The sequence below is a fragment of the Gadus macrocephalus genome, chromosome 6 (assembly GCF_031168955.1).
Source record: "Gadus macrocephalus chromosome 6, ASM3116895v1".
NCBI lineage: Eukaryota > Metazoa > Chordata > Actinopteri > Gadiformes > Gadidae > Gadus > Gadus macrocephalus.
Genome location: NC_082387.1, coordinates 26,748,000 through 26,762,270, shown reverse-complemented (window position 1 = coordinate 26,762,270; position 14,271 = coordinate 26,748,000). Strand labels below are relative to the sequence as shown.

Here is a 14,271-nt window from a genome sequence, read left to right as displayed (position 1 = left end):
GAATAGAACACAGAACCTCAGAGGGAATAGAACACAGAGGGAATAGAACACAGAACCTCAGAGGGAATAGAACACAGAGGGAATAGAACACAGAACACAGAGGGAATAGAACACAGAACCTCAGAGGGAATAGAACACAGAGGGAATAGAACACAGAACCTCACAGGGAATAGAACACAGAGGGAATAGAACACAGAGGGAATAGAACACAGAACCTTAGAGGGAATAGAACACAGAACCTCAGAGGGAATAGAACACAGAACCTCAGAGGGAATAGAACCCGCAACCTAGAACTCTCTCCTGTAAACAGGATATGATAGATCTGTATATATATAGATCTATAGATCTGTATACATCACATTTAAGGGATTGGAACCTAGAGCTTTCCAGGACTGAGCCGTCTGTCCGTCTCCCCCCAGTGGCGTCTCCCTGCAACATCCTGCGCTGCAACTCGGACTTCGTGGCGGCGACCTTTGACCTGGGGAGCAGCGGCCTCGGCGGGGGTGGGGCTGGGCCGAGCGGGGGGGCGGGGCCGAGCCATGGGGCGGGGCCGGGGCGTGGGGCGGGGCCGGGCCGGGGGGCGGTGAACGCCGGCTACTGCGGCGCGCTGCGCTCCTACGCCTCCTGCACGGCCCGCACCGCTCGCAGCTGCCGCGGCGACCTCACCTACCACGCCGCCGCGCAGGGCATCCAGGACCTGCTGGAGCAGCACGCCTGCCCGGGGGCGGGGCCCACCGCCCGGCCACGCCCCCCGCCCCCGGCGCCACGCCCCCCCGCCGGCGACGCCTGCGTCTACGAGGAGGGCTTCCTGGAGCGGGGGGGACGGGCCCCGCGCTACGTGCACTGCGGCGTGTTCGGAGACCCCCACGTCCGCACCTTCGGGGACGACTTCCAGAGCTGCGCCGTGCGGGGGGCGTGGCCCGCCATCGACAACGAGTACCTGTACGTACAGGTGACCAGCTCGCCCGTGAGGGGCGGGGCCAACGGACATTACACCGCCCTCACCAAGGTAGGCCAGAGCTGCGCTCCTCTGCTATTGGCTCAATGAAATAAAGGACACTCTGTCCCCCCCCAGGTGGTCTAACCCCCCCCCCCCCCCCCCCAGGTGGTCTATCCCTGCCCCCCCCCCCCCCCCCAGGTGGTCTAGCCCTGCCCCCCCCCCAGGTGGTCTAACCCTGCCCCCCCCCCCCAGGTGGTCTAGCCCTGCCCCCCCCCCCAGGTGGTCTAACCCTGCCCCCCCCCCCAGGTGGTCTAGCCCTGCCCCCCCCCCCAGGTGGTCTAACCCTGCCCCCCCCCCAGGTGGTCTAACCCTGCCCCCCCCCCCAGGTGGTCTAACCCTGCCCCCCCCCCAGGTGACGGTGATCCTCAAGAGCTGGGCCCCGTGCACGGAGCAGCTGCTCTACACGGCCGAGCTGGACAACGTCCCGGCCGCCTTCGCCGACGGCTCCGTGTCGGGGGGCCGGGGGGGCCGGGGGGGCCGGGGCCCGCTCATCTCCTCCACGGACCCCGGCCGGCACGCCGCCATCCACGCGGCGCACATCGGCACGCTGCTGGTGGTGCGGCAGAGCGGCCGCTCGCTGGGGCTCTCCGTCCGCACGCCGCGCGCCATCGCGCGCGCCTTCGCCCCCGAGCGGGACCTCCAGCTGTGCGTGTGGGGGTGCCCCCCGTCCCAGCGGCTGCCCCCCCCGGCGGCGGCGGGCCGTGGGGCGGCGGCGGCGGCCCACTGCTCCGCCCTGCTCCCGGTGCGGGACGTGTACCAGCAGGCCTGCGTGGCCGACCTCCTGGCCAGCGGGGAGCTCAACGCCAGCCGGGCGGCCGTGGCGGCGCTGGCCGACGCCAGGGGCATGCTGGGAGGGGAGGCCCGGCTGCACCTGCTGCCCCCCCGCCCCGCCGCCACGCCCCCCCCGGTGCCCGCGGAGGCCGGCCCACTTGTGGGCGTGGCCCTGGTCCGGCTTGGGCTCCTGGTCCTGGGGGTCCGAGCGGTCCTATAGGTCTACATGCGGGTTGCAAGACTTTTACCCACAATGCATCACAGAGGCCTGAGGTGTCCAGTGGAGGCGGGGGGGCACGTCCCAGGAACCACAAAGTCCTGACCAGAAGGACTCCAGCAGGACTCCAGCAGGACTCCAGCAGGACTCTAACAGGACTCCAGCAGGACTGTAGCAGGACTGTAGCAGGAGTGTAGCAGGACTCCAGCAGGACCGTAGCAGGACTGTAGCAGGATTCCGAAGGACTGTAGCAGGACTTGGTCTGTGATCAGGAGGTCCAACAGAGGGTCGCTCCAGGTCAATTGATTGAATCAATTGGTTGATTTCTTAAAATTGTTGGAATTATTGTTATCATTTGTTTTAAAATTTTGTCATTTATTGTTGATCGTTGAGGTCATTTTTTCACTTGACACGAGGTGGCGAGGATGTGTGTTGTCATGGTAACCGGTGTTGACCACGGCAGGTTATACACAATATAAACTCAAACTCCACTCAGGCTCTGCTCAGTGTCATTCATTATTTCACCTTTGTATATTTTGCCACTTATATGTTGCACCTAGGAGCTGCTCAGTACAACCACAGTGTTTACTGGTGGGAGCTGGGAGCTGCTCAGTACAACCACAGTGTTTACTGGTGGGAGCTGGGAGCTGACCAGTACAACCACAGTGTTTACTGGTGGGAGCTGGGAGCCGACCAGTACAACCACAGTGTTTACTGGTGGACCCTGGGAGCTGCCCAGTACAACCACAGTGTTTACTGGTGGACCCTGGGAGCCGACCAATACAACCACAGTGGTTACTGGTGGGAGCTGGGAGCTGACCAGTACAACCACAGTGTTTACTGGTGGGAGCTGGGAGCTGACCAGTACAACCACAGTGTTTACTGGTGGGAGCTGGCCAGCTATTTTCCATTCTAAGGTTAAGCTAGCTACCTCCGTATACTAGGACTACAAAGGACTACAGCGATAAAACCATCAGAGGCCCAGAATAGATCAGGGTGCCGGGTGTTTGTGGGCGGCTCCCCTCTCCCCCATGCAGGTAACGACTCCGAGCCAGTCCTCCCACCCTCCCACTCAGCCCGGGGAGGCCGGCGCCGGCGCTGGTGGAGCCCCCACCGCCGCCGCCGCCGGCTGGTGGAGCCTCCACCGGCGCCCGCGCTGGTGGAGCCCCCACCGGCGCCGGCTGGTGGAGCACTGGCCGAGTGCGTTTTGTCGAGGTGGATCTTGAAACCACCTCAGTTCCCACGCTTCTCAGGTGCATCAGGTTAACACTCGCCGTGCGCGCGACGCGTGGACCGCATTAGTAGGCCTGTGGGGAATCTCTGGGTTGCACCACAACGAGACAGGACAAGATGAGAGGAAGACGAACAGCTGACAGCAGAGAGCCATTGCATGGAAGAAATGTGATTAGATAAACATTCTGTGTACTAGTGAGTATAGAGGGCGAGAGAGTTCAGCTAATTCTGGTTAAAAGTAATGGGTTTACTTTGGGGGGTAATGATATAAACAGGTGAAACAATCAGCCAATAAGCCAGTATTTCTATGAGCAGGTCAACAGGCGGGTCCAGAGGAACCTAATGTAGATCGGATGTCATGTAAATGAGAGAGAGAGAAGGACTTTAAAGGGAAGTGTGGCTGGAGGCTATTGCAGAGAATATCTTAAGGTAGGAAGTTAAAAGTGAGGACATTTCCTGTTGCCTTTCACAATCGGCCATCAGGGAACCAGCCCCAGCCCTGTCCTTAGTGGGTCAACAGGCGCTGGTCCACTTGTCTTCTTGGCTCCAGAGGAATAACCAGACAGACACTGAGAGGAAGCTACGGAGCAGATGAGGATGAATCCATGGACCGTCTCTGTGCTCCTGCTGCTAGCTGGTAAGCTGTAATGCTTCTTCTGTTAACTACCAGGAACGTGTATCTGGAACCCTGTTGTGACCCAGACTGTCTGCTTCCTCCAGGGCCGCTGGGGGCAGACCCTGACTGGCACGTGGAGTACCCTGACTCCTTCTGCGTGGTGGAGGGCTCCACCGCCACCATCCCCTGCAGCTTCACCCACCCCCTTGTTGACGTAAAGAAAGGCGTGGTCATTCTGCAGGTTAAGCGGTTGTTCTGGTGCCCCGGTCCCCTGCCCTGCCACTGGTCCACGGCCAACGTGTACGACAGCGGCAACGTCCGGGCCAACAGCAGGTTCATGTACCTGGGGGACCTCGTCGGGAACTGCACCCTGAAGATCATCAAGACGGTGAAACAGGACGCTGCAACGTACCACTTCCGCTTCGGGACCAACGCCGGAGGGTACACCGGACGGGAAGGAGTCACAGTCACAGTCACTAGTAAGTGTTACTTCTAGTACCGTCACTAGTTAATGTTACTTATGGTAGGCTACTGTCCCTAGTCTAGACTTGGTTCCCATTGGGGAGGGATTAGTAGCTTCCTGTTATCAACCTTGAGCAAGATGTCCTCACCCACCTGCTCCTTCATGAGATGCTTCTGGATGTCTTAGAAGACGCTTTGGATCAAAGGCATTTAATGATTCCTTGTATTTGCAAACTGACAGTGGTAAAAAGTCAAATCAGGAGATGAACACTTCAACTTCAGGGGGAATGCTGTCAAGTGTAATGGTCGTGGTCAAGTATAAAGGACTGAAAGAAAGGAAAAACACATTGGTGTCTTTCAATTGTACATTTGTAGTTTGTACAGCAGGATCACAAATCACGTCAACTTTTTCTGACCAGCAACGGCATCACACACAGCTAAGGCTAATGCAGAACTGCAGTACACCACCTCACCAGCAGATGGCTCTAAAACAACAACAACTGCTTTGCGAACTCTTCATAACTAATGAACAGTTTTCCATGTCTTTTACACAAGCTGTACAGTTGGTTCAAGAACGTCCGTCTCACTGTGTCTTCAACAGATGGAGAGGATGTGAAGGTCAGAAGCTCCGTCACTGACCATGTGGTGAAAGAGGGCGGTCTGGTCACACTCACCTGTACCTCAGCCTGCTCCTTCCACCAATTGGACGTTCACTGGTACAGAGATGGCCACGCCCTACCAGAGACAAGCCCCAACCTCCACCTCAGCGGTCTGACCGATGAGGACACAGGGTATTACACCTGCTCTCTTGACTCCAGTGGGCAGGAAACCTCTGAGCCTTGGAGTCTATTGGTGGTGAATGATGAAGGTGAGCCCCTCTGTGTTCAATAATGCACATGATGGTGGTCTCTCATTAGTGTGAATGCTGCATCAGCATCCAAACTCTAGATATTGAAATCTTTATTATTCTTATTCTTATTCTTCTTCTGCCCCTTTTTTGGTCTTCAACTCCTTCTGCATACTTTCAGCTACAGAAACCATTCAACTATCAACATGTTCAACACTTGAACGATAGTATGGCTCTTATTCAACTTTTTTCAACTCTTCCTTAAACTATTAAGCTTTATATACTTTAACCTTTTGCAGTTGAAGACAAAGCAGGGACGGCGAAGCCGTCTGCCCATTCCATGACTTCAACTATTTCAGACTTTGAAACTTGGTCAATTTTTAACTGTTCAACTATTTTCGTGCATTAAAAAAAATTACCTCACATTTATCGTCAAATATATTTAAACAGACTCTAATTTAAACTTATAAAGATTCAACCGTTTTAGTTTATTACCTGGAACGTGTATCTGGAACCCTGTTGTGACCCCGACTGTCTGCTTCCTCCAGGGCCGCTGGGGGCGGGCCCTGACTGGCACGTGGAGTACCCTGACTCCTTCTGCGTGGTGGAGGGCTCCACCGCCACCATCCCCTGCATCTTCACCCACCCCCTTGTCGACGTAAAGAAGGGCGGGGCCATTCTGCAGGTTAAGCGGGTGGCCTGGTGCCCCGATTCCCTGATCTGCCACCAGTCCACGACCAACGTGTACGACAGCGGCAACGTCCGGGCCGACAGCCGGTTCCTGTACTTGGGGGACCTCGTCGGGAACTGCACCCTGAAGATCATCAAGACGGTGAAACAGGACGCAAAGAGATACTACTTCCGCTTCGAGACCAAAGCCGATGGGTACACCGGACGGGAAGGAGTCACAGTCACAGTCACTAGTAAGTGTTACTTCTAGTACCGTCACTAGTTAATGTTACTTATGGTACTGTCCCTAGTCTAGACTTGGTTCCCATTGGGGAGGGATAAGTAGCTTCCTACAAATCTCTCCTTCATGAGATGCTTCTGGATGTCTTAGAAGACGCTTTGGATCAAAGGCATTTAATGATTCCTTGTATTTGCAAACTGACCGTGACTTTCTGACCAGCAGCGGCATCACACACAGCTAAGGCTAATGCAGAACTGCAGTACACCACCTCACCAGCAGATGGCTCTAAAACACCAACAACTGCTCTATCATTTGGGAAACAAATCATAACTAATGAACAGTTTTCCATATCTTTTACACAAGCCGTACAGTTGGTTAAAGAACGTCCGTCTCACTGTGTCTTCAACAGATGGAGAGGATGTGAAGGTCAGAAGCTCCGTCACTGACAATGTGGTGAAAGAGGGCGGTCAGGTCACACTCACCTGTATCTCAGCCTGCTCCTTCCACCAATTGGACGTCCACTGGTACAGAAATGGCCACGCCCTATCAGAGAGAGGCCCCGCCCTCCACCTCAGCGGTCTGACCAATGAGGACACAGGGTATTACACCTGCTCTCTTGACTCCAGTGGGCAGAAAACCTCTGCGCCTTGGAGTCTTTTGGTGTTGGAAGATGAAGGTGAGCCCCTCTGTGTTCAATAATGCACATGATGGTGGTCTCTCATTAGTGTGAATGCTGCATCAGCATCCAAACTCTAGATATTGAAATCTTTATTATTGTTATTCTTCTTCTGCCCCTTTTTTGGTCTTCAACTCCTTCTGCATACTTTCAGCTACAGAAACCATTCAACTATCAACATGTTCAACACTTTAACGACAGTATGGCTGTCGTTAAAGTGTTGATGAAGCTTAAAAGATGAATCTTTTAAGCTTCATCTTCTTTTGCTTTTTACAGGGGAAGTCACATTCCAAGACTTCAACTATTTCAGACTTTGCAACTTGGTCAATGTTTAACCGTTCAACCTTTTTCGTCCATTAAAAAAAATCACCACACTCTCATCTTCAAATTTATTTAAATAGACTTTAATTTAAACTTGTAAAGATTCAACTGTTTTAGTTTGATCCCGCAGTCTAGCATTATCTAATCTAAAATATTTTCATATTGTCTAACATTATCTAATCTAATGTAGTCTACTATAGTCTAACATTATGTAATGTAATATAGTCTAACATTATCTAATCTAATGTAGTCTAAAATAGTCTAACATTATCTAATGTATAGTCTAACAATAACTTATCTAATATAGGCCATTACAGTCTAACATTATTTAATGTAATATAGTGTAACATTATCTTATCAAATATCTTCTATTATAGTCTAACATTATCTGATCTAATATTGTCTATTATAGTCATAATCTAATGTAATGTATCTACCGTGATGTCGTCTATTCTAATCTACCGTGGTTGTGGATCTGAGGGGGCGTGGCCAGGCGTCAGAGCCAACAAAGGGGCGTGGCTGATTGGCCGTGACCGAGCTGTGGGGGCTGAGGGTAAAGGATCAGTGATTAATACAATGAAACCATGATGCGACCCATGTGTGTTCTGCTCGCTCCTCAGGCACTGGGCCCCAGAGGGACGGCCATCTCTACTGTCTGTCCTTCAGACCATGACCTTCACAGGATCCAGGACGCCCGCCAGGGAATACCAACCCTCTGCTTCTCCAGCGTCCTCCTCCTCCTAATGAGCCATTGGGAAGCACATCTGTGTCCCCAATGGGGTGATGTCATTCCAATGTGTCATCTCACTGTGTCATCTCATTGTATCATCCATGATGTCATCTCACTGTGTCATCTCATTGTATCATCCATGATGTCATTTCACTGTGTCATCTCACTGTGTCATCTCACTGTGTCATCTCACTGTGTCATCTCACTGTAACATCTCACTGTGTCATCTCACTGTATCATCTCACTGTATCATCAACGATGTCAGCCTGACAGTCTGACTGTGGACGGGTGGGTTCTGGGTAAATGCAGCTTCACTTTCTTTTGCTTCGCTTTTGTGGTCTGTGAGAAAATAATCATAAAATATATAGATATCATTTATTGCATGTATTTTTTCCAAGTCAAAACATTTTTAAATACATAATATTACATGGAAGTTTATTGTTTGAGCTAAACAAGACTTAAAGGTTGATTAATCCAAACATCTGTTAAAAACGACACCAAACATTTATTTAATTAAATTCCCGAACTGGTACAAGTAACCTCTACCTGGTTACCAGTACAGGTAACCCGGTATCCTCTACCTGGTTACCAGTACAGGGAACCCGGTATCCTCTACCTGGTTACCAGTACAGGGAACCCGGTATCCTCTACCTGGTTACCAGTACAGGTAGGCTCATGGGACATGCACATGATCAATAGTACACTTGATTGTAGCCTTGACCGGGTCTCTCATGTTCTGCGTATGGGTTCTGGGCGTTAGGGTAACCAGTGCTTTCTGTGTGTGGTGGTTCCGGGTCCCAATAGGCCCGGTTCTCCTCGCCGTAGAACCCGCCCTGGTCCTCGCGGAGGTCGGGACCGGGGTCCGTCTGGTCCGGCTCCGGTTCCATAAGGACTCTGGAACCCTTGACCCGGGATTGTTGAGAAACAGCCTTGTAGAGATACACAGCCAGAATGATCTGTAGAACCTAGAGAGAGAGAGAGAGAGAGAGAGAGAGAGAGAGAGAGAGAGAGAGAGAGAGAGAGAGAGAGAGAGAGAGAGAGAGAGAGAGAGAGAGAGAGAGAGAGAGAGAGAGAGAGAGAGAGGGGGAGAGAGAGAGGGGGGAGAGAGAGAGAGAGAGAGAGAGAGAGAGAGAGAGAGAGAGAGAGAGAGAGAGAGAGAGAGAGAGAGAGAGAGAGGTCAGAGGTCCCTGTTTCAGTTTCCCTGGTGATGTCACTGTTTTTATAAATAACATTAAAAAATATATTCTGAGATGGCAATGTTTCCGGCCGCCTCATGAATATTCATTTCCAGCGTGCTTCCTGCTTGTTACCTGAAGGATAATGATACTGGCGTCCATGGCAACAATGGTGAGAGCATTTTCCGCCAGCCAATCAGTGATCTTCTCTTTACAGCCCTGCGGAGTCAAACACCAGATGAACCATAAGGCACTAGGGACACAAGACACATCTGAACGCGTGCATCACATTAATGTGTTCAAAAGGACCTTCCTCCTACATGGTGACGTGTTGATCGCTGTTCCTCCTGGAGCTTCCTCTCATAATGTAAAGGGTCAACGGACTGCATTATGTGGCGCTTTTATCCAAAGCGCTTAACAATATTGCCTGACCTTCACTCATTCTTACACCCATTCACCCACCGACGGCGGAGTCAGCCCCGCAGGGCGACAGCCAGCTCGTCAGGAGCAGTCAGGGCGAGGCGTCTCGCTCAGGGACGCCTCGACACTCGCACACCGAACCAGCAACCCTGCGGTTACCAAGCAACCCGCTCTAGCTCCTCAGCTTCTGCCGCTCGCGTACGTTTGAACGTTGTCATGTTCCTTCATATGTTCTTCATACATGACGACGTGCTGGCCGCCGTACCTCCTGATACGAGTCGTTCCCTACGGACGCCCCAAAGAGGGGGGGCTCCCCCCCAGGGCCAGACGGACAGGAAGTGTTGAAGCAGGCGCAGGGAAGTACGTCCTGATTGGTCAGATTCTGGATGTAAAGGTTTGTCTTCCAATCGTCCGGGCCAGTCCTGCCGCAGCACTTCTCCTGTGAACACATCAGCACATCACCATGGTTACCTCACCACACATCAGCACATCACCATGGTTACCACGCCACACTCTCCTCAGAGCCGGGGCGCTTCTCCCATCTTTGCCGAGTCGTTACCCTGAAGAGCTTCTACACGTTGCCCGGGGTTACCACGATAACCGTTACCATGGCGATCTACGATGGCCCTTGGAAACGAGGGCCCCTTTTTAGATGGTATCCCAGAGATGAGATCCACTCATTAGATGAGATCCACTCATCGTCACCATGGTTACCACTTCTTCCTTGTATTCCGTCCGTCAGCACCATGGTGACTACAGCATCCTCCGTCCACCCCATACGAGAAACATCCCCCTTTAAATCCAACGTCACCACGGTTACCCATCTGACACCAAGGTTACCCCATCTGTCACCATGGTTACCCATCTGACATCATGGTTACCCCATCAGACGCCATGGTTACCCATCTGACACCACGGTTACCCCATCTGACACCATGGTTACCCATCTGACACCATGGTTACCCATCTGTCACCACGGTTACCCATCTGACACCAAGGTTACCCCATCTGTCACCATGGTTACCCATCTGTCACCATGGTTACCCCATCTGACACCATGGTTACCCCATCTGACACCAAGGTTACCCCATCTGTCACCATGGTTGCCCATCTGACACCATGGTTACCCCATCTGTCACCACGGTTACCCATCGGACACCATGGTTACCCATCGGACACCATGGTTACCCGTCTGTCTTTTACATCCCCCGACCTGCTGACCACGGCGTGCCCGTGGTCGCGCTCTCCCATTGGACGTCTCCATGACTACTGACCAGGGCGTGCCCGTGGTCGCGCTCTCCCATTGGACGTCTCCATGACTACTGACCAGGGCGTGCCCGTGGTCGCGCTCTCCCATTGGACGTCTCCATGACTACTCACGGTGCGCTGTAGCTCGTCCAGCAGTCGGTCTGAGGCGGTCAGATCCCTGCCGCCTGCGTAGCTGATGATCATCTGGTCCACAGCCTCGTCCAGAGCCCCCTCGATCTGCCCCCCCACCACATCACACCCCCGCCTCCGGTCAGCACAACGTCATAAACACGGGCTCGTGATCGCTCTGATCGCATCGGGACGTCTGACGTCTGACCAGCAAAAGAGGCAAACCGAGCATCTACACACACACACCACGATGAAATAAAACAGCATCGCGTTTCCTATGGGAAACACGATCGCTTCAGGGGGAAATAAACCCCGAATTCACCATTGAAATAGACAATAAATACCTTTTTTTGACTTGTTAGCAAGACCAGGCTAATAAACAGCTGGCCAAGGATAAGCACGATGAGGAACGCCATGTACTGTCAACGACAGAAGGATACGAACCAATCAAACCACAGACACAATTAAGGTAGGCTAAGCTAAACTATGCTAAGTTCGGCGAGGCTTTGATAGGCTAGGCTGGTCTATGCTAGGCTCGATTATTCTAGGCTATGCTAAAAAAGGTTAGGCTAAGTTATGATAGGCTAAGATATGCTAGGGTAAGATAGGCTAGGTTTGTCTTGGGCTCGGCTTGGGTAGGCTAAATAAACTATGTTAGGCAATGCTAAAATAGGCAAATAAAGGACAGGCTAAGATAGGGTAGGCTGATACAGTTTATGCTAGGCCACACTAAGTTTAGCTAAGCCAAGCTAAGGTTAGGCTAGGCTAAAGTGAAAGTGTCCCCACCAGCTGCAGCATGAGCCTGGCCTGGCAGTGAGCCGCGGCGTAGCCCAGAGCAGCGACGGCTAGCACCAGCAGGCCCACCAGGAACAGGCCTCCAGCCACGGTCTCCAGCTCATCTAACACACACGCACGCACGCACGCACGCACCCACACGCACACGCACGCACGCACGCACGCACGCACGCACGCACACGCACGCACGCACACAAGCACACACACACGTACGCACAAACGCACGCACACACGCACAAACGCATGCAAACACAGATATACATGCACGCACGCACACACACGCACACACACAAGCAGGCACCCACGTACACACGCACATACACACACGCACACGGGCGAGTGCGGACACACACACACACACAAGCAGGCACCCACGTACGCACGCACATACACACACGCACACGGGCGAGCGTGGACACACACACACACACACACACAACGCACATACTTTTGATGAATTATGAATACAAAATCATAACGTTTTAGAACCCAGTCCGTTTTAAAACTTAATAACAATATGAAGGAAGGAGGGTTTGGTTCGAGGTGGGTTACCAGAATGGATGTCCCTGAGAAGATTTCCAGTGTCGAAAAGGATCCACGAAGCACAGCCCAAGATGCTCGCACCCAGGATCTGGGGACAGAAATCGCCATGACGATAATCGTGAGTGGTGTATCAGCTGAACTAGGCCAGCCTACACTGCACAACTACATAGCAGAGGTTAGACAGAGGGTATGTTGTTACCATGACAATTAGACAGCACGTGTGTTCTAGCCATGACAATTAGATAGCAGGTGTGTTGTAGCCATGAGGATTAGACAGCAGGTGTGTTGTAACCATGGCGATTAGGCAGCAGGTGTGTTGTAGCCATGGTGATTAGACAGCAGGTGTGTTGTAACCATGGCGATTAGGCAGCAGGTGTGTTGTAACCATGGCGATTAGGCAGCAGGTGTGTTGTAACCATGGTGATTAGACAGCAGGTGTGTTGTAGCCATGAGGATTAGACAGCAGGTGTGTTGTAACCATGGCGATTAGGCAGCAGGTGTGTTGTTACCAGGTAGAGACAGTTGCAGATGGTCAAGAGGAACTGGAACACATGGATCTTTTGCTCCAACTTCATGATGAAGAGCTAATGGTACGGTCTCTCTGCTGGTCTCTCTGTCCCTACTGGTCTCTCTGCACTGGTACGGTCTCTCTTGTCCACCTGCGATACCCAGTGCAAAGAAAACTCAGATTAACACACAAGGATAGACAGACATCGGTCAGGCACACATTCACACACACTCAAATACACACACACGCACGCACGCACGCACGCACGCACGCACGCACACACACATACAGACGTAAACAAACACACGCACACACACACACACACGCACACACGGACACACAAACATACACAATACACACAGAATAAACAATACAGACATACATAAATATACATACATATTTGGGAACACACACACCTGTGGTCCACCTCCTGCTCTCAGTCTTCGCGTCTGAACTGTTTCCTGAAGACTGGTGTCAGCACAAGGTCCACTTCCTTATAGTCTATTAATATTAACTCTCTCTCTGTCTTCTATTTCTGTACCTCTCTTCACCTCTCTCCCCCTCTTTACCTCCCCCCTCTCCCTCCCACAATCCCCTTCACCTCTCTTTCTCACTGTTTAACCAAACATCTTTAACCACGTGGAAAGTGAACAGAGTGTTTATGTACTTGAACACTTTAAAGGGACACTGTGTAAAAATTACTCCCATCTAGTGGTACAATTGTATATTGCATTCAAACTAATAGGGCTCGCTTGTTCAAAAACTACGGTGGGCAGTATGTGCCAAGAAGCCGTGTCATGACATCCAATACTACCTCATCGAGTCATTCGAGTGATGATGAGGTTCGTTATTTCAAACAAATGTATGGATGAGTAATTTATGAGTAAATACTCCTCGAGCAAGATAGTGAATTATTTCAGTCATCATTCACGCTGGCTCAGAGTGAAAACACGTTTGCATTTCCTGTACCACGTAGTGCTTTTTGTCCCTCTCGGCAGTTCATAGACCGGAAAAACATGGAAGCCTCCATGAAGCTTACCCGTCCTATGTAACTACATATTAATTATTCTTCGCTCCGGAGGATTAGTGAGATTTTTGGCAGAGATAATTTTACACCGATGAGGACTTATTTATGAATGAATACGTTGATTTGAGGAAATAAATGACTTAAAATATTACACAGTGTCCCTTTAAGATGACTTAACCCTTAACCAACATGCTTCATCCCTCCCTCACTTCAAAACCCTGACGACTTTCTGAGAACATCGACTGACTTGGACACTTTGTGGTTCAGAGCTCCTCTGTTGACCACACACACTTTGTTGAGATGTGATTGTCTAGGGTCTCTGATATATAACTACTATGAACAATTATTATCACAGCTAATTTTGTCCAATTTGGTCATTTTTTTTCATATCGCACCATTGTTGATTGCATGTCATGTAAATGAGAGAGGGCGAAATGCAGATATATATGATAGAGATGTGAACTGTGGTTAGTGGCTATTGCAGAGAATATCTAAAAGGAGGAAGTAAAATGTGAGGACTATTACTGTAGTCTTTCACAATCAGCCAATCACCCCATGAACTGGAACACCTGGATCTTGTCAACTTCATGATGAAGAGCTAATGGTACTGGTCTCTCTGCACTGGTACGGTCTCTCTGCACTG

General features: G+C 51.4%; 3 protein-coding genes across 18 annotated transcripts in view; 2 read left to right on the top strand and 1 right to left on the bottom strand.

The window, feature by feature from the left end:
• The first annotated feature begins 6 nt into the window (after positions 1-6).
• hjv (hemojuvelin BMP co-receptor) lies at positions 7-2,484 on the top strand. Its single transcript, XM_060053380.1, has 2 exons — positions 7-1,009; positions 1,353-2,484. Exons 1-2 carry the CDS (start codon positions 314-316, stop codon positions 1,989-1,991), a joined length of 1,335 nt encoding a protein of 444 aa, XP_059909363.1. The 5' UTR covers positions 7-313; the 3' UTR covers positions 1,992-2,484.
• A 700-nt stretch (positions 2,485-3,184) lies between these two features.
• Positions 3,185-14,271, top strand: part of LOC132458961 (hemicentin-1-like) — a 186,957-nt gene continuing 175,870 nt past the window's right edge. For 2 of the 14 annotated variants that reach the window (XM_060053346.1, XM_060053352.1), the window contains exons 1-5: positions 3,187-3,858; positions 3,942-4,316; positions 4,901-5,167; positions 5,695-6,069; positions 6,466-6,732. In XM_060053346.1, coding sequence (XP_059909329.1) covers positions 3,813-3,858; positions 3,942-4,316; positions 4,901-5,167; positions 5,695-6,069; positions 6,466-6,732 — 1,330 coding nt within the window. In that variant the 5' untranslated portion in view covers positions 3,187-3,812. Of the gene's footprint in view, positions 3,859-3,941; positions 4,317-4,900; positions 5,168-5,694; positions 6,070-6,465; positions 6,733-14,271 lie in introns of all 14 variants that reach the window. The other 12 variants (XM_060053350.1, XM_060053344.1, XM_060053358.1 and 9 more) reach the window with 10 other exon arrangements.
• si:ch73-139j3.4 (leukocyte antigen CD37) lies at positions 8,202-13,172 on the bottom strand. 3 transcript variants are annotated; one of them, XM_060053385.1, is made up of 10 exons: positions 13,018-13,172; positions 12,603-12,752; positions 12,103-12,181; positions 11,542-11,654; positions 11,100-11,174; positions 10,759-10,863; positions 9,644-9,817; positions 9,094-9,177; positions 8,435-8,748; positions 8,202-8,364 (listed from the first exon to the last, which is right to left on the bottom strand). In XM_060053385.1, the coding sequence occupies exons 2-9, from the start codon at positions 12,666-12,668 to the stop codon at positions 8,476-8,478; spliced, it is 969 nt and encodes a 322-aa protein (XP_059909368.1). In that variant the 5' UTR covers positions 12,669-12,752; positions 13,018-13,172; the 3' UTR covers positions 8,202-8,364; positions 8,435-8,475. The 3 variants fall into 3 exon arrangements, with proteins under 3 accessions (XP_059909368.1, XP_059909370.1, XP_059909369.1); XM_060053387.1 differs by having other exon boundaries at positions 12,994-13,154; XM_060053386.1 differs by having other exon boundaries at positions 12,998-13,154.

Bases quoted from the DNA above. Each gene is read 5' to 3' on its own strand.
- si:ch73-139j3.4 (XM_060053385.1), bottom strand. From the start codon at position 12,668: ATGAAGTTGGAGCAAAAGATCCATGTGTTCCAGTTCCTCTTGACCATC. The intron at 11,655-12,102 runs GTAACCCACCTC...CGTGTGTGTTAG, and splicing joins TCTCAGGGACATCCATTCTG to ATGAGCTGGAGACCGTGGCT. The intron at 11,175-11,541 runs GTGGGGACACTT...TGTCGTTGACAG, and splicing joins CCAGGCTCATGCTGCAGCTG to TACATGGCGTTCCTCATCGT.
- hjv (XM_060053380.1), top strand. From the start codon at position 314: ATGATAGATCTGTATATATATAGATCTATAGATCTGTATACATCACAT. The intron at 1,010-1,352 runs GTAGGCCAGAGC...CCCCCCCCCCAG, and splicing joins ATTACACCGCCCTCACCAAG to GTGACGGTGATCCTCAAGAG.